Source organism: Anabas testudineus, chromosome 9, assembly GCF_900324465.2.
Source record: "Anabas testudineus chromosome 9, fAnaTes1.2, whole genome shotgun sequence".
In the NCBI taxonomy this organism is placed as follows: Eukaryota; Metazoa; Chordata; class Actinopteri; order Anabantiformes; family Anabantidae; genus Anabas; species Anabas testudineus.
The window spans coordinates 7,671,756-7,690,898 of NC_046618.1; the positions used below are offsets into that span (position 1 = coordinate 7,671,756).

At 39.1% G+C, this 19,143-nt stretch overlaps 2 protein-coding genes across 2 annotated transcripts; one reads left to right on the forward strand and one right to left on the reverse strand.

Moving 5' to 3' along the window:
• Positions 1–123: 123 nt before the first annotated feature.
• Positions 124–7,544, forward strand: LOC113150443 (retinal dehydrogenase 1-like). The gene is made up of 15 exons (XM_026342973.1): positions 124–220; positions 1,986–2,228; positions 3,116–3,288; positions 4,164–4,268; positions 4,417–4,557; positions 4,684–4,813; positions 4,991–5,052; positions 5,234–5,362; positions 5,563–5,676; positions 5,768–5,870; positions 6,278–6,462; positions 6,565–6,729; positions 6,835–6,992; positions 7,135–7,209; positions 7,360–7,544. Exons 1-15 carry the CDS (start codon positions 124–126, stop codon positions 7,430–7,432), a joined length of 1,953 nt encoding a protein of 650 aa, XP_026198758.1. The 3' UTR covers positions 7,433–7,544.
• Positions 7,545–8,548: 1,004 nt separating this feature from the next.
• On the reverse strand, positions 8,549–17,171 carry tmc2b (transmembrane channel-like 2b). The gene is made up of 20 exons (XM_026343727.1): positions 17,083–17,171; positions 16,896–16,934; positions 16,214–16,601; positions 14,399–14,545; positions 13,454–13,544; positions 13,256–13,337; positions 13,045–13,151; positions 12,846–12,944; positions 12,592–12,734; positions 12,352–12,499; positions 11,899–12,093; positions 11,585–11,764; positions 11,076–11,234; positions 10,744–10,872; positions 10,183–10,250; positions 9,810–10,049; positions 9,558–9,683; positions 9,093–9,171; positions 8,849–8,978; positions 8,549–8,763 (listed from the first exon to the last, which is right to left on the reverse strand). The coding sequence occupies exons 1-20, from the start codon at positions 17,126–17,128 to the stop codon at positions 8,549–8,551; spliced, it is 2,811 nt and encodes a 936-aa protein (XP_026199512.1). The 5' UTR covers positions 17,129–17,171.
• Between the last annotated feature and the right edge of the window lie 1,972 nt (positions 17,172–19,143).

The window sequence follows — 19,143 nt, forward strand, 5'->3', positions numbered from 1 at the left end:
AGAGAAAACAAGAAACAATAATGAATGGCACAGAAAGGGACAATTTTACAAAGCTCACCATGTAGTGTCCTCTGAGACTATAATTACTTAGTAGGCCGAAGTTTGAGGTCTGATCCTTGCAGCATGGGACATCCCTTTCAGTTGCAGCCGGGCCCCCTGCAGAGGGAGCTGCTGCCCACTCACAATAGAGAGGCACACATGGTGAGAAACTTGGCACAGGGTTAAGAGCACATCGGTCCAGTCAGCAACAGCATCGGCCCATTTGACCGCAAAGCGGAACCTTTTAAACATGGGCCCACCCACAACCCCCTCTGTCCCCAAGGGACAACCCACAACCCTCTGTCTCCAAGGGACAACCCCCTCTGTCCACAAGGGAAAGTGGGGATTGTTTGTTGCGGCACATGCATTTGTTGTGCTTGCTGGGCTGTCTCAGGAAATGTGTTTTAAAGTACACACGAATGGAGGAAAAAAAGCCAATGACCATCCAGCAATCCTCTACGAACCGCTAATCTGCAGCCAGTAGGAAAGAGCGTTCTCCCATCTCTGAAAACCATAAAATATGTACATTTACTTAATAATAATATTTAATTCCCTATCAACATCAACCATTTAGTTAAGTAAAGGCTCTGCAAATTTCTTCCACAGCTGGTTCACAGATCCCAGCATTGTTTTATGAGCTATGTCATTTCTGTACTGTGCTGCAATGGATGTGATGATATGCATAACTTTCAGAAAGTGTAGACGAATGAACAAGGTGTCACAATGTGTCACAATAATTCAATACAACTTCATGTGCTAGTTTAAGTAGCCAAATAAAAGCTGAACCATCCACCCACTCTGCAGTTCATACAAAGAAAGACAGATATGTGTGAATTATGTGGGGAACTGTGTGTGGATTTATCACTAATCGAATGAGAACTGCAAAATCGCCTACAGTATAATAATGTAACATCAAATTTGTTCCTCTTTCATTCTCTAAACCATCATTTTCATATTTCTTCACATGTAATATTTGACATTTATTTATTTCATTGATTCTGTTTCTTGGTATTTTCATTTATATTGCACCCCCCTCCCATATCCACCTTATCTCTTGTGCTTTCATCCCTCATTCTCACTCTTTTGCCGCATTACGTCCTGCTCCCCACTTCTCCCTCTCTTTCCCTCACACACATCATTCATTCCCCTCATTCTCCTTTTTTTTCTCACTCTCCATCCAACCGTCAATTTAGCTCAGGCTCAACTGTGGAACACCCGGTGCTTTCAGGCTGTGCAACAGCTCCTTTGACCTGGTGGTGCACAGTCTCTTCAGTCGGGTCTTGTCATTAGCTCTGGCAGACAGAGCCGAGACACACACACTGACTCTGTGGAGCCAGACTGGATGGAGAAGTGTCTAGAAGGAGAACGTATTACTTTTAGTATGATATTTATTTGCTATACAGACACACACTCACAACTCAAAACCCTTAAACAGACAGACACATGCCTAATACGTGTTTAAACCAGACAGAGGTCGTGTTGACTCAGGGGATAGTTCTCAAAAGGATGTGTAGATTTGCAGCTCAAAACAGACGCGCCAGACAAAGTTATGTGATCACATTGTTCGTGGGAGACAGTGAACCAGCAGGAGGCCTCTTATCAAAGCAAGCATCTTCCCAATTATGTAGGGAAAATATGTCGGTGGAGCTAGCATTATTTTAAAAGTGTAAAGTCTTTGACAATTTCACGATTGATATATTTTAAATATGATTTAACTTAAGAAGGATGTCAAACCAACCCACCACACTCTGTTTTTGCAGTAACCATGAATTTTCTTCATGTGACAGAAATAACTAAATCATTTCTTTGCAGACAAAGAGCCCCTGTCAGTGCTTCTCTGTCAGTTATAAATTTTTTTAATAATGCACTTAATAATCTATATGATAAAATCGTCGTTTGGCTGTTTTCTTTTTTTAAACACCACACTGCGTTTGCGCGCGCGCCAGTGCCTCGCAGTGCACGCGAGGTGAGCAGGGATTGGTCGCGCCCGAACGGTGCCTGGCGCGTGCACGGAGACCCTCAAAGAACCAGGAAGAAGTCCCCGTGCGATGATGCCGACAGCCGCGCGCTTATAAAGAGGCCGCGCGCACTGTGCGCTCCGCTGACGGCGAGAGGCAGCGGAGCGGAGGTGGACATGACAGGAGGAGGAATCCCACAGCCCGGAGGCACCTCATCAGCATCACCCACAGGTAACTCAACCTTTTTTCTCTTTTTTTAAATAATATTTATAATAATATGTTAATGTTTTCAAATAGGGATAAACATGGGGTAAATGTGTTTTATTCATTTAGTAGCCTAACTGTTGTCAGGCCAAATTATGTCTTACAGAAAACTTACTGCAATCAGCCTAATTAAAGTATTGTTGAATGGAGTTTGAACATTAAGGATGCTTGAGGTCTTAATTCACTGATGCTCCTCATTGCATTTTGCCTCCAAATCAATTCCTTAAAGTCTCAACTCACTCATGTCAAGTTTAATCAAGAAAAAAAAACAGAGAAAGACTGTAAACGCATTTAAAGGGTTCAAAGTAGATATGTTTTGGCATTTGAGATTGAAATGTGACATAAATGATTAATCAATCATCAAAATAGTATTACCGATCAGTGAGTATAATTATTATCCAGACTAGAGATATTGTGCAAAATAAATCTTTATAAATCTGGAATGTGTTCATGTGCTTGTGTGTAGACATTGAGTGCCGTTGTGGTTATGATAGTGTGTTGTGGATTCATGCAAATCATTGTTTCTTTCGTGATTAAAGGTGTTTTTGAGAAAATATTCTGAACACACCTCTGATAGTATTTTGCCCAGCTCGTTTCCTGCTGTTCTCTGATCCCCTCTGTTCAAATGAGGTCAGTCCAATCCACCACTGAGAGCCAGCCCGACTTTATGGTGCCAGTCGTAACCCTTGACCCCATGGTGTTAGCCTGCTGACAATGCCAGTGCCTCATTTGGCACTGTTTCTATTTACTCCACTGGGTTGGGATGGCATCTTGTGCTCAGAGTTATGACGAAATAGGCATTAACATTTACACACACTTAAGTGAACACTTGGTCACATTAGGTCTTTTTTTAGATGGAAAACATGCCAACATGAACTCCCAGCAGCCCAACAAAGGCCAACAGCAGTCTGGCAATGGGTGCAACCACTCAGGTTCAAACCCGAACTACAAATCACAGCATCTAGATGGACCTGCTACGCACGTCGTACCTATACCCGTCTCAGACCCAACAATTCAGTACACCAAGGTAAGCTGCAACAATCAAATCAAAAGTCAAAACAATAAGAACTCAACCAAACATGACCATGATCTACAACTGAACTCCTAGTTCACTTTTCACTTTTCTGTTCCTGGAAAGCAGTTAGTTCATGGAAAGTTTGAAATTCCTCACAGCCTAACAATAATACACTCAGAGATAGGAGACCCTGAATTATTATGACTATGACTGATTTACATATTGTTGTATTTATATTGTTAGTGCTTAGTATGTCACTGTGTGCAGGAAAATCCCTCTATAGAAAGGTCATTGCAGTTATTTGCATCAGATAATTCTGATCAAGATTTGATTGCAATTGTGATTTGAAGTTTGAAAAAATAAATGTTTTCATACTAACATGCATACTGGGAGACATATATATGTGACTGACTGTTCTTACTTGACAGATTGTGGGATAGATCATAGGGATTGATGGTGAATACACCTATTGAAAATTGTGTTTAGCTGCCAATTAATTTGCCATTGTGTACCAGTGATCTAGTAATTTTTAATTTGTGGTTTGTGTCCAGAATGAGAGTGAAAAGCTGGGGAGAGTGGATTTTAATGAACACTGGGAAGTATTTACTGGTCCTTCGTTAGTTAGGGCACTGTTAAAGGTAGTTACCTGAAAGTAAATTGTCTGCTTTATGGCATGCACATGCACGCTCTTGAAAACTATCAGAGCAAGAAAAATGACTCTCACTGTATATTGGGAGTCTGTTATTCATTTTCATTAGACCAAGATGAACTGTTTACGCTGGGCCACGTGTTTAGGACTGTCTTAGATCTGTGTTGAGACTATGAGTGAGGGAGATATCGCCACAAAAAATGCATTTAATGTGTTTCTTCTTTATTATTTTCTTAAGTTGTTCATCAATAATGAATGGCACGAGTCATGCAGCAGTCGAAAGATTCCTGTGTATAATCCTGCTACAGGGGAAGTGCTGTGTGAAGTGGAGGAGGCTGATGCAGTGAGTATATTACACATCAGATGTCTTTTTTAACGCAGCACCAGCAGAAAAAAGTTTGAAGGTGGCAGAATAAAATCCTTGTATTACGCTCTGTGATATGACTTAACTTGACTTTTGTGACTATCTCCTCCAATTGAAACTCCTGTAGGAGGATGTGGACAAGGCAGTGAGGAGCGCCAGAGATGCCTTCCAGATAGGGTCACCATGGCGATCCATGGATGCCTCAGATCGAGGTTATCTACTTAACAGACTTGCAGACTTAGTGGAAAGAGACCGGCTACTACTGGCAGTGAGAAACACACACACACACACACACACACACACACTACATTTATGTATTGATACACAAAGATTGTGGTAGTTTAACATCAGTAATTGTGGCTTTGAGCTAATAACTGTGTTCATTCATTTATAGACAATAGAGGCTCTGGACTCTGGCAAAGTGTTTCTCATGGCATATTTTGTAGATCTGATGGCCACAATCAAAACTTTGAGATATTATGGCGGCTGGGCAGACAAGATTCATGGCAAAACCATCCCAGTAGGTGAGTTTCCCTCTTTTCCTCTACTGGTCACTTTAGTCACACTCTGATTCCTCACAACTCTAAATGACAGCAAGTAAGTTTCACCATGTTAGATGGTTATTTTTCATCATAAAAAAATACTAAAAATATTCACTGTGTGTTCTGACATATTATGAATTAATACATATTGTTTTTTAGATGGAGAGTATTTGACTTACACACGACATGAGCCCATTGGAGTATGTGGCCAGATTATTCCTGTGAGTAGAAATAAAACAGTTCAACAAATGCTACAGACACTGGATAAAATTTGTCAAACACTAAACTGTAATTTGTTTATTCTTCATATGTGTTTTGTGGTTGTTTCTGTTATTCTCCATGAAAACTTCCTTCTCCTTGTGTTGCTGCAATTCAGACATGTTTATGTGTTTTGGCCTACAGTGGAATTTCCCATTGATGATGTTTGCATGGAAGATTGCTCCTGCTCTGTGTTGTGGGAACACTGTAGTCATCAAACCTGCTGAACAGACCCCATTATCAGCCCTGCACATGGCTGCACTCATCAAAGAGGTACTTCAATAATTACTGTTGCCCCAGCAATGATATAAGAACAAAGGACATGTGGAAAAATGCCATAAATTTTCATTCATAAATTGTCGAGACCTACTTTGCCATAAAAGTAGAAAGATGGATCTAAGGTTATGTTTAGTAAAACACAAGCATGTGTAATGGCTGTTATTATGCCCCTCTCTCCGTCTGTCTGCACTCAGGCTGGATTTCCCCCAGGTGTGGTGAATGTGGTGCCAGGTTATGGTCAGACAGCAGGCTGTGCCATTTCCCACCACATGGACATAGACAAAGTGGCTTTCACTGGATCTACTGCTGTTAGTATCTACTAAAATAAATAAAGGTTTCTCTTCTACCCTTTCACCGTGACATAAACGCGTATCTTACATTGTTGTCATTCGTCACCAGGTTGGAAAACTCATCCAGAAGGCTGCAGGTGACAGCAACTTAAAAAGAGTTACTCTAGAGCTTGGCGGCAAAAATCCAAATATTGTCTTTGCGGACTGTGACTGTGAGTAGGTTTTGGCATTTATTACTTTATAGTAAGTTTTTAGTTGTTAAATATTAATATTGCTTTTGTACATTAATCTGATAAAGTCAAGATATTGACTAGAAATAAAAGCCTGTGTACATATGTACAGCATATGTGCACAATCGAGGTAAAGTCAAATAAAAACAAACAAAAAAATTAAAAAATGAATAAATTAAGTGTGATGTTAAATAAAAATGTTTAAAAAGGCAGAAACTGTAATTTCCAGACAAATTGGTGAAACTTTAAACTTTGTTAATCTTAAGGTTAGTGCAAATATGGAGCAGGCTCCACGGTGCTGGGAAGTGGAGAACTTAAAATATATTATTAACTCCAGAATATATCCTAATCCTAGTCTGACCTGGTTTGTGTATGTGCCTGTCATGCAGTAGAGCACGCAGTGGAGCAGGCCCACAGCGGTCTGTTTTTCAACCAGGGCCAGTGCTGTCTGGCTGGATCCAGGGTGTTTGTGGAGGAACCGATCTATGAGGAGTTTGTCCGCCGCAGCGTAGAGAGAGCCCGATCCAGAGTCCTGGGAAACCCACTGCTGCCAGAGGTGGATCAAGGACCACAGGTAACCACATCATTTGACCATTAACAGGTCAACAGGAAGGTCTACCTAAACTTCTTACACAAACAGGAAATCATTTGAGCTGTCATTTGCTGTTTTTCGTAGATTGACCAAAAGCAGTTTGATAAGATAATGGATCTCATAGAGAGCGGTAAGAGGGAGGGAGCCACCCTGGAGTGTGGGGGGTCAGCATGGGGTCAGCAGGGACTTTTTATACAACCCACCGTCTTCTCAGGTGTCACAGATGACATGCGCATCGCCAAAGAAGAGGTACGCTGCTTTCAAACACAGCTGCACACACGACCAAGGTACATGTGACGGAAACATGGATCACTTTTGACAAAACCTTTCCTTCCTGTACCCGTGCTCTGCCAGATTTTTGGTCCAGTGCAGCAGATTATGTCCTTTTGTAGCATCCGTGAAGTCATCCAGAGAGCCAATGCCACACAATATGGCCTGGCAGCAGGAGTGTTTACTAACGACATAGACAAAGCCCTAACTGTTTCCTCTGCTCTGCAGGCTGGCATGGTCTGGTATGGAGCAAATCTCTATTTACTTCACATACTTAATGTTAATGTTGAATTAGAATTTGTAGTGTTATTGCATTTGGTAAAATGATTGACAGCCTTTGATTTTTATGTAATAAGATGAAACTAAAGTTGCTTTTTTTCCCAGGGTGAACTGCTACAATGCCATGAGTGTTCAATGTCCGTTTGGTGGCTTCAAGATGTCTGGGAATGGGAGGGAGCTGTGAGTGATACTGTTGTACAATCTCTCAGGCTATATCTCCTTATACTTACTGTGTCGATGACCACAGAGCTACTGGGTTGGTAATTTGGTACTTTTTCCATGAGTAATCAGGTTTTTTGTTTGTTTGTTTGTTTGTTTGTCTTTTTTCAGTGGGGAATATGCTCTTCAGGAGTACACGGAGGTCAAGGCAGTCACCATCAAAATCTCACAGAAGAACTCATAACACTGTCATATGATGGGACTTTTCTCTGGCTTTTCAAACACTCCATGACTTCAGATCCTCCACAGACATTTTGCAATAGCCACATGTCATCTGAATGTTTTGAAGGCATCATTGATTCAATCACTTCTTGCACATTTCTGCTGACATGTTCCCTGTTTTTAAATAACTGGTCAATGCTTTGTGTCTTTCTCTTGATATCATGAATCTTTTCATCAATCTATGTAGCATGCTATCGCAAAAGTTGTACTTTAAAAATGGACAGTATATTCTCCATGAACTGCCTCCTGTGTTTTTTAGTATAGACAGTCTGTGTTTAACTATAACAACATAAGCAACACTTGGCCAGAAATGGTTTTAATAGGTGTTGTACAAAAAATAGAAAGACATTTTACAAACTACTCACAGGGATTTCCAAATAAATAAACAAAAGGTGCCCAGGAATATTTATTTCTGCACAGTCTATTTAATAATTGAATAAAGTCAAAGTGTTGACAGTCAATTCTTTTTGTATAAATTAAATAAATATTGATCTGTCATAATCAGTAAACCTTATATTGATTTCAGTGCAATACACTCAAGTAAACTAGGTGTAATGTATGTTAAGTTATGATATGTTTAACTAAGTAATACAGATAAAATAGTCATTTCTGTGTCTCTCCACAAATTTTCAATCTATCTCCACCTAAAGAATGAAGATATTATGGGATGTAAGGCTGAAGTGTGCCATTGCAATAATTATATATTATACATATATGATATATAATAATAATAATAATAATAATAATGTATACTTTATTGATCCCCTTGGGGAAATTGCGGTTGGACAGCTGCCAGACTGTGTCGGGGTTTTGGTGTCTTGTCCAAGGACAGTGGAGAATCAAAACTGGTTGAAATTGATTGATACTATGAAAATATAAGTGAACTTACTGCTTTACATTTAGTTATAAATGTTCATTTAAATAATTACATAATTTATATGTGTTTGAGTCTCTAATTATTCCAGTGACACATCCATCCTTCATATAGGACCATGACAGCAGTCCGAAGTCACCTATATTATATATATATATATAGTGGGAAGTTGGTTGAATTGTGGTCCTCCACGTGTCTCTACCTTTACCTTGGAGGCCCACCCCGACCTCTTCCTCTTCCAGGTCCAGGTTGAGGTCCCCTGGAATTTCCAGGAGGCCTTCCTCTGGCCCGGGGGGCATGGGTCACTGGCCCTCTGGGATTTGGAGCAGCCAGTGACACCTCTTTTTGCAGATTCACCCCTCTCTCCATGGCACCTTGCTTCGGTTTGGGAGACTTGCTTCCCTTCACAATTACAACATCTGAGAAATCAGGGGCAGAGCAAAAACAATTAGGGATGAGCTGGGTGAAAATCAGAAGTGGCAAAAACGGAATATGTGAGTGTACCAGGTGGGGGTGGCTCTTCTTCAGTGGCAGGTGGTATTAGAGACTTGTTTGGCAGCAGGTCCTCCAAATCTTTCATCACTTGATTGGTGCTGTCCTTGTTGTTCCTGCGGTTCTTCTCCTCTTCTCGAGCCTATAGTGATCACCAGTCACTTGTTTAATTCAAACTTGAACAAAGATGGTTGTGAAAAAAAAGAAACAAGGAGAAGAAAACAGATCTAAAATACAAAAAAATACTCATACTGACCATCTCCATCTTCTTCTTAAGGTCCCTGTTTGCTTGTTGGTATCCTTTTGACACTGAATTCAGGTAGTAGATGGCTAACCTGGTATACAATGTTGTACATTTTGTAGAAAGAGTGGGTCAAGGAGCAGTAGACATTTATGTCATGCCCTCCAATTATAGAATGTCCAAAAAATAGGCACTCCGTGTAAGATACAGTTTCAACATTTCAGACTTTGGTGCCCTGTGGTATTATCAAGAAAAACTCAAAAATTATAAAGTACTTACTCAAAAAAAAAAAAATCAAATCTACTATAGTTTAAAAATTCAGTATTTCTTTTTGAAAACTGAAGAACATTCAATCATATGTTTGTCCAGTACCTAATTACATTTCCTTCCGCTTCAATAAATGCCATTTCACCAATGAATGTACTTTTTTAGCAGATGCAACACATTATTACACTTTATTTGTATTTAAAAGATACTTACACCATAAGGAGGACAGCAGGCATGATAAGTCCAGGGTTGGTGGCATATGTGAAAATGTTGCTTATAAAGGCTGGTAGATCCTGGCTGATAGTCTCTATGACCACGTCGTACATCTTCTCCTGACCACTACGGGACAAACATGGATCAAATGTTTTTGAGTGTCAACCAAATCATGGATACAAGACAGTTATGTGCAAATGCAAATAAAAGGACATTTTGACCAGGTGTACTGTCAACTATTCTTCTACTGACCTGAATGGCCCACAGTCAAATGAAGGGGACAAGGTCATGATAGTGTAAACAACAGGTAGCAGGCTGAGAAACAGCACAAGCAGCAGCAAGCCCATGTAGAAGTTGTTGGAGCGTGACGCCTTGAAAACTCGCTCATGAGGAATGTTACAGGCCATCACTGCCCAGGACTGGTAGTACATTGAGCTCAGGAGACGCAAAATGTTCACTCCCACCAGACCTGGAGCATAAAATGCTCCCATCCTTAGGAAAGCAAAAAATACTATAATCAGTCAACTTTAAACTAAAAACTTTTATACAACCCATTAGTCAACAATTAGAGCCTGTACGGTAATATAGAATAAACTATAAACCATACAAATGTAGAGTCATTCACCATATCATTCCTTGATTGAAGACCAGTCCCAGCACATTGTCACTGATGTCAAACTCTGCATATGAAGGCTGAAATAAACACAACATGCATTAGCACGTTTACCTGAATCAGTTTAATAAAAAAAATAGGGCATTATACTTTGCATTTTCTCCCCCCTGTGTGTCTATGTTTCTCCATCTCTCTTTCTGTAATGAAGTTCTCATTGAGGTTTTGTGTTTTACTCAATGTTACAGACCACCTGTCGTGCTGGATGTAATTGTCATCAGGTTGAGCTAAGACACACTGTGCTGAACTCAATGTGTTGTATGGTAGCTGAATTGCATGGTGGTTGCATGGTGGTGGTACTAAGATGATATGACTACTGCATATATGCACAAATGTGTAATCTGCACATACAGCAGGCAGAGTTGATTTATGTAATGTGGTTTAAAGGACATAAAAAAGGTTTGGATGCATAAGTAAAAAAAAAGTTCATTCTTTACATAATGTATCTAAATAAACAAAAACACATAATGTACATAGAGACATTTTGACATGGTGAGCCAAACTGCAAGTACTCACAAATCCAGCCTCCAAGTCCCAGCACCAGCAATAGTTGAGAAAGCGGACCAAGACAGCTCGCAAAAAGTCACCAATCAGGATCATCAAATAGGCCACTTGTACATCTGACACAGTTAGCTTCACAAATTCCTATACAGCAAAAATAGCAGTGAGAAAACAAGCCAAAGAAATAAGAATAAATACAAAGTAGTCATTTGGCCTCTTATGTTTGATTAGGTGGAGTAAAGAGGGAGAACCAGTGCTGCAAACACAGTAAAATATTATGACAGTTACTGTACTACATCCACAATTTGATTCATTTTTTAATCCAACAGTACACAGCCGCTACTTACTATTCCCACTGCAGTCTCCCAGCAGGGTCCTCTGACAACATCTGCTGGGTCCACCACTGGAGGAGGCACGTTTGTTGTGTTGAAGTGGGCACTGTAATTGGCATAGTATTCTTGCAAAGCCCAATGAGTTTCATTCTTGATTAGTTTCTCTTTCTCCAACTAAAAAGCCGAAAACCATAGAATACACAAGACAAAGCAAGTGAAACTTTATTGGCAAACCCACAGATATTAGCCAAACAGTACTAGTTTTGGGGGCAGTTTACGTGATTACTCCTGATGGATCCTTCTAAGCTCCATCAGAGTGGATGGAAGTGTCTGTCTGTCTGGTTTCAAACAGCAGATTCATGGGCAAAAATGTTTTTGTTTTGTTTTTCTCATTTATAAAAAAAAGAAAAATCAACACAATTATAGGGGCATGACAGAACTGAGTACTTTTTAAAGTAACTACATCCATATCACACCTGCCCAGGGTGTAAAAGAAGACACACTTACAGGTACATCCTCCATACCTTTTCATTAACATCATCAATCAGGGCAAAAAGGAAGGTGTAAAGGTTTCCCAGGAAGAGGGCAAAGATGCGTCCCAGCTGCCACTTGAGGGCTATACGGGGGTGATAATCTTCCAACTCTGCTATGGTTTCAAATAGAGGAGGACACACCAGCCCCAGCAAAGACATCACAAACTCCACCTAAAAGATTGGACAAGGGGGTGATACTACTACATTTACACTCTAATTTTTGAGACTCGTACACAAATAAAAAAATAAAGAAAAAAGAAAAAGAAATTTGGCGAAGAAATACCAAATGTTTATTAACAACCTACCTCGTTCTTTTCAAACCATGTGAGATCATCTTTGTTCATCTGAGCAAACATCTGACCACGTTTCACCACATAGTAGATGAGGTATCCACTACCTCCAAGGCAGCAAATAATTATTAAGTTTGCAAGAACCCTAAGGAACCTTCGGAGGTGGATGTTCTCATCTTTTTGGTTCTCCTGTTCATCCACAATAGATTCCTATAGCAAGTAAAAAAATGTAATACAATTAGAGAAGAATTGTGATGATGCATTTCATGTTGCAACATATTGCACTTTTCACATGTTCAAATGTTTAAATCTCACTGCAAATTGTTATTAAAAATATTCCTTTGATGACTGTTAACAATTGGCATACAATGGGAGATTTTGAAACAAATGTTCGATCTCAAAACCAGCATTTTGTCATTTTGAAAAGATTCCCCAAACCCATATCCTCAGATACACAAACACACTTACCTTAAAGCTGGTGGTAATAGATGCGAATTTATTGTCTGCAGTCTCAGGGTTTCCTATCAGGTAGTCCCAGCTGGTGAACATCTTCCAGCTGAAGACAAACTCTCCCTCCTCTGCACCGTCTCCTCCTACATTTGCGTTACGAGCCATCCTGAAAAGACAAAAGGATTGAAAGAACTTCTGAACCTGCATTCACGTACGATAAATTACATCTGATTGCATGCAATTATGTGTCATGCGTACGTTTTAATGACAACCATCAGGCTGTATCCAAAGATGCCAACACCCACAAGCAAGTATGACAGAGGGAGTCTGAACTTCAGCAGCCCAATCAGTCGCTCACTGTTGTAATACCCATAGAACAAAAAGGAATATTGGAAGTATCCCTGTAAATGAGACGTACAAAGAGACAGCCATACTTAGACAACAGTTAGTTTAGCAATAGCAGTAATGTTATTCCTAAACTAATGACAGCAGGAATGATGAATGATTCTTACACCAAAGTCAAGGAGCACAGATAAATCCATGGCTGTGGCCTGTTCTTCTCGTGGTACTGTTTTTCTGGGAATGGAGCCGTAGGGCAGACCCATAAGAATCTAGAGTAAGATGTAGGTGATGAAGACAAGAAAGAGGAGAGCATGTACAACATATGCTACGTCAGGTTGTCATTTTCAAACATGTCTAGAAAAGCTGTACCTCAGGCAGCACCACTAGGCCAAACTGGAGTCCAAACAAGACCAGATTCAGGCCATACATCCACCTCAGAAAAATAAAGTAAGATGCCACAGATGACCCAAAGTGACCTATGGTTAGGACAAAAGAGAAGTTGACTCAAACCATTAAGTCAGATCATTTACTAGTAACAGTAGAGTCAGATCAGACACATTCATATCCTTGTGGTACCAACTTTCTACTTCCTTTATCTTCCTCTCCCAGGGTATACAGGCTGTTTTGAAGTTCTCAAAGTCACGTCTAAACTTGATAAGTTTCTGGGAGGGAAAGTTTAGTTATTATATAATATATAATACAATGCACATTATAAGACAATCTAAGTTGTATCGTGGTAGTTTTAAGTGTCAGCAAAATTGCAAAACAAGCAAATTACCTTGGTCATCATAACCTTGAATGCATACAGCTTCCTGCCCCGTCCTTTCCCAAGGGCTCCTTCAAACTTTTCAACAAACTCCTGAGCCTCCCTGATTGAGCAGAGAAAACATCAAACGATGAAAGAAAGTAAGCAAAGTTCAAGTAAAAACCATGACATACTGTAACCAGTGAATCTGTTTAGAGGTAAAGAGTAAATACAAGAGGCTTGGGATAATTTACTGATGGATGGTACACTACATGTGTCATGAGCAGGAATGTTTGACAAGAACAATGTTAGTCAACCACAGCATGCATTAAACAGTGTCAAGCTCATGAAAGAGTTAAGGCAGGGCGGCTATCATGTTCCCCTTCCAGAGCCTTGCTTAAACTGCTCTGTACATTGAGAAACATGACTAATCTACAGAACTCCCTTGGATTTGGTGAGACAGCCAAAAGTCTCTGCAGTCTTCTCACACGGAAACACAAATGTCTGCAGCCACACTTTCTCCGGGAGAAAGACTGCTAATGTGACTTTTGATTTTGTTATAGAGTTCATATGAGTGCTTGTATCTCCGTGCAGAGTTGACTTTATCCAGGAAGTCTTGTTAGTTTGAACAGTACAGTGTAATGGAGCTAATTTCTAAAAGAATCCAGTTGACTGTATGATAGCTTCAATGTGAAATATAAAAAAAGCTCATAGCACTGATAAAGAGTAAGCATCAAACAGCTAAAGTACTGTAGCAATGAACAAGCTTTAATAATACATGATCAACAACACGTGTACATGTCATGAGTGTTGGCAGGCTTAAAGGAAAGGGCTTGTAAGAACAGACAAAGGAACAAAAAAATTCAATTAAAACAAGAAAAAGAAAACGCAGCAGCAATGACTGGAAATTACAATGTTCACAAACAATCATGTAGAGAACGTGAGTTTAAATTGGCCACTGTTGGTTTTTGTTTTTACTTGAGCAGTAAGAGTCTCCTCTTCATGCGCCAGGGTTTGTTCCTTAACGTAGCGATCAGTTTCTTCTTCTCCTCTACCTGTTCTTTCAGGGCTTCAATTTCTCCCTCTGACAGCGATTCTTCATCAGACTCAGAGGATGAAGAAGAGCTGATAAAAGGAAAGAGCTGTCACATAACGTGGAGTTGACAAGGCCCTGCATCAGATAGTAACATCAATGTCAGAAAACTGAAAAACAGGCTAAGGCTGCTTGCTTATCATTTTTGTTTTTTGTATGTAATGAACAATTTCACAATACAGAGTGAGAGAAACTAAAATCACTCGGATGTGAAAATAGTAAACATTAGGATATGACTGCTAAACAGTATGTAGTCAGTGTGTTAGCATTCTCACATCAGCATTTGGCTTTAAAAAACTGAGCTTACAGCATATATCCTGGTACTGGAGCTAAAGTCCAGAAACGTTCCCTGAGGTAAAAGTCTTCATAGCAATAGTAATTTACATTTCCACAGCAGGAACAAAGTCTGACCACAGATCAACGGCATGATTAGTTACATTTTATAAATGACAGTGTGTAAAATGCAGCACATTATTTCACCATACAGCAAAGTTTAGCAACATCATAATAGTTCCTGGATCTTCAGAGGTTACAGTCACACAACCAGGGACTTAATAAGTCCAAAAACCCTTTGTGTGCTACCTGCCTGTCCAGCACCAAACAACTAGTTAGTCAACACAGTGGAGCATTTAGCAGCTAAAAAGACATATATTTCTTTTAGAAGTTGGTAGAGACCAAAAATGGAGAAAAAAGAGACTGACTACTGGACTTATATTTGCAGGTGGCCTAATAAAGTAACTGTTTGCCAATTGTACAAACATATTAATGTTTTATCTAACACGTGAGGTCACTTGGAGAAATTTGTCTAAGGCCTTCCAGGGCTAATTTTGAAAAGGCAATGTACTTTTAAAAGTTTCCACGCAGCATTCAGTTACTAAACGTTCTACACAAAGTAATTAACATGGTTTTAAAATATTTTAACATGTCAGAGTTGTGGTATGGGTTTGAATTAGTCTACTTAGTCCAGTCGAAACCATCCTTGTCACTGGATATTAGAGCTGGTAGTTGCAGCCAACTAGCAAACACTGCCAATGAAACAGTAGGAAGATGTGGTGTCTCCGGATGTTTTGTTCCATTGCCTTTGTTCTAAGGCAGCAGTAAATAATGGATGAACAAATTAGATTACACCATCCATCACAGCTGCCAGAAATCTTTATCACTCAAACGTGTTGACGGTAACTGAATATGCCTCTTGTAAAACATCTGACAGGATGACTGGATGACCTTTTCTGTTGCTCCAAGTCTTATCATATACAAAAAAGAACAACCAGTCCAGCCAGTAAAGTGTTAACTTATTGCTACATATTTTGTTGTTGATGCACATAAAAACCCAGAGTCATTTTTTAAGCCATTTTGCAGTTTGACTGAAAGGCTGATATCAACTTGAGATACTGTAGACATATATAGAAGGACTTTAGTGCGTATTCTGTGTTGTAGTAGTAATATTGATGTAGCTTACACTTGTGCCCATCCCACCTATCGCTTGCTGACAGCTATCAGCTGCAGCCCCCTCAAGACTTTTTACATGATAAGTGCTATAGCTAATGAAATGGACCTGTTTGATCTCCCTGAAAATATTCTCATACAGTAACTTCACATTAGCAGAGTCTGCCTGGAGTTTGACACCTCATGGCAAAGAGCTTGTAGGTGTGTGTGGAGTGTGCAGATGGGTGAGAGACATTTCTCAGAGAATACTGCACCTGCTTAACTTCCCACTCTTCTTTTTCTTGTTCTTTTCACCATCTTTATCCTTCCTTTCTTTCCCCTTAACATTTCCCTTCTTCTCTGTGGTCTCTTTTTCCTTTTTGGACAATGCTTTTCCTCCTTTTTTCTTTGTCTCTCTCTCTTCTTCACTGTCCTCATCTCTCTCCTCCCTCGCCGCTCTCTTTCTGGGGGCTTTTGATCCTTTGCTTTTCACAGTCTGGTTGCCTTCCTCATCATCTTCATCGCTGTCTTGGGTTTTAGCCTTCTTCTTTCGTCCTCTTTTTGCTGGTGCCTCATCCTCCTCATCTTCCTCATCATCACTCTCACGTTTGGCTTTGCGTTGGGGTTTGACTCGTCTGTTTCTACTTCTTCTTCTGGCTTCATCTGAGACAAGCATATATACTTTTTTAGACAAATAGCTGAAACAACTTAATCTATATCCCACAGCCAAAATACAAAGGATAATAATAAAGAATTATAAGGAATTATTCAAATCGACAATAATAAAAGAGGAAAAACATATTAAGAAAAAAGAGAGACAGGATAGAAGGACAGAAAACCAAGCAGTAGTTTGTATTATTTTGCCCATCACATCACACACACAGAGGTATTACACATACAGCCATGCTAACAAAATCTGATAAAAAGGAAAGTTACTATGTTTTGCAGAAAAGTCACCTTCACTTCCACTGTCACCGGCATCAACCTCCATCCCAACTGAGTACATGTGAACAAACAAACGGAAGTGATAAATCTCAAGTAGATATCCAGTCATTCAGTTATTACTTTTTGAATATTTAAAGCTACAAATTGAATTTAAAAAAAGGTTGTTTTCATCTTAATAGCATAAAGAAATATTTCTCACCATCCTCAACCTTAATGGCAACATCCTTTCTTGTCTTTGGAGGCATTCTTAAAGTCCTGTTTAGTTATTTAAATGTAGTTTTTTTCCCCAGTATGTCTTCTTCTCCTCACTTTTGACTCAACCTCATCTCCATCCATGAGTCATTCGGCACAAGCAGTTGATCCACAGGTAAAGCCGCTGTGTCAAAAACCCGGGAAACACACATACACACACACACACACACACACACACACACAGGAACAGGAACAGGTGTTCTTCTGTTTAGGCTTTTCAAAGACTGGGCTCCTTGACGACCGTCAAAGAAACAGACTCCATTAGATAATAATCAGGATTCAGGGAGGAACAAGAATCTATTACACAATGGACTTGTCAATCAAAATGCTAATTGATATTTGACTTGAGCAACAAGAGCACTTGTGCAGTGCATGTGCTTCACTGTTTATTCAAATACAACTTCACTGTGTAATGTGCAGTATGTGACTCTACAGTGAAACATCATTAAGACCAAAACTAATTAGAGTTTCCTATCAAATGGACGTTGAGGTCAGGTGTCTTTAGTTGGATGAAAGCTTAAGTAATGCTGAAAGAAAATATGTTCTGTTCAAAAACAGTTTGCAAAGCAAAATAATGTAAAAAGTTGTTGTAAGAAAATGGCCAAATTCCAACAGAAACATACAGTTTCCCATTGTAACAGTACTAAACTGTAGAAAACAATACATTCAGGGAAATATTTCTAGGCTGTAGACCATTTTCTATAAAAACTGCAATACACTACAAGTAGCATTGCATTCTGAGAGTGATGTTAGAATCAATAGCAGAGAAGCCTCATAAATACGAAATGCAAAGGATGTTGTTATTAAAGATGGTTGAAAGGTTGAAGATGGCGAGACATATTTCTTTGTGCTATTAGGATGAAAACAAGTGTTTTATGAGCATTAGTAGCTTATGAACTATAGAAAAAGAAAAGAAAAACACTGCACTCAAAAGTGTGAGTATTTATCCTCAAGAACTCTGAAGATAAAACTTTATATAGACCAGAAGGGAATATGTTCACTTGTCTCAGGACGGAAATGTACTTGTACATCTTCATATGTATATGTTTTGTCATGAGTACTTAAACTTTACAACTGTAATTGTAGTGTAAGTGTTCACAGTTCAGTTTGTGGTGCCTTTTGTTTAAAATAAATGTTGGGCTACATCATATTCATACTTTCTTAGTATCTTCATTACCACAGTTTTTTTTATTATTTAATTATTTTAGTTATACAATAGTTTTTAGTTTAGACAATGTTTCAGCATATGTAGTATAGAATATACAACATACCACTAGTATACTGAAATTTCAATTAAACACAGTACTATACTGTTCATTATTAAAACATAATAATATGGAAAAAATGGTAATGTTCCCTGCTGCCAGTATTTTAATGTTTATCATTTACAGTGGCAGTTTTACTTGAGGACATATCAGTCAATGTCACAAACTGTTTATTAATTGCTAGTTCTTTCAAGTTTATCTTAAAATAGTACTCACATACTCATCATTAATTACTTTTTATTAATTTAATTGTTAATTACATTAACAGGATCACTGTTGGCTGCAGTCATTCCTTAACCTGACAAAAATAATAGTAAAAGACTAAATTGGTTTATTTATTATTAACAGGAGACACTTGGCTGCTATGCAGCTAACACAAAGACTGAAACACTTACTATTAATATATGTTAACATAACATATAATAATGTTATATTAATGCTGGCTCAAACACTTGCTTCTGAAAGACAAACTACGCCCCTAGCTTTGGAGCTCTTAATTCTTGTCATTCTTACAATGCAATACAGTGGAACTAAAATAAGTTAGTAGTATTGCATTGTAAGTTTTTGTCACACTGAGTTTCATCATCCCCAGTTTTTTTCCCACCATCCAAGCAGTCAAATCAGTGCTTACAGTGAACTAATGTCTCACCTATCCCTTGCTTACCATGAGTGAACAATAGATGCCCTTCCTGGTACAACAATATCCAGTGACATTCAACCTGTCATGGCTCAGTTTTCATCTA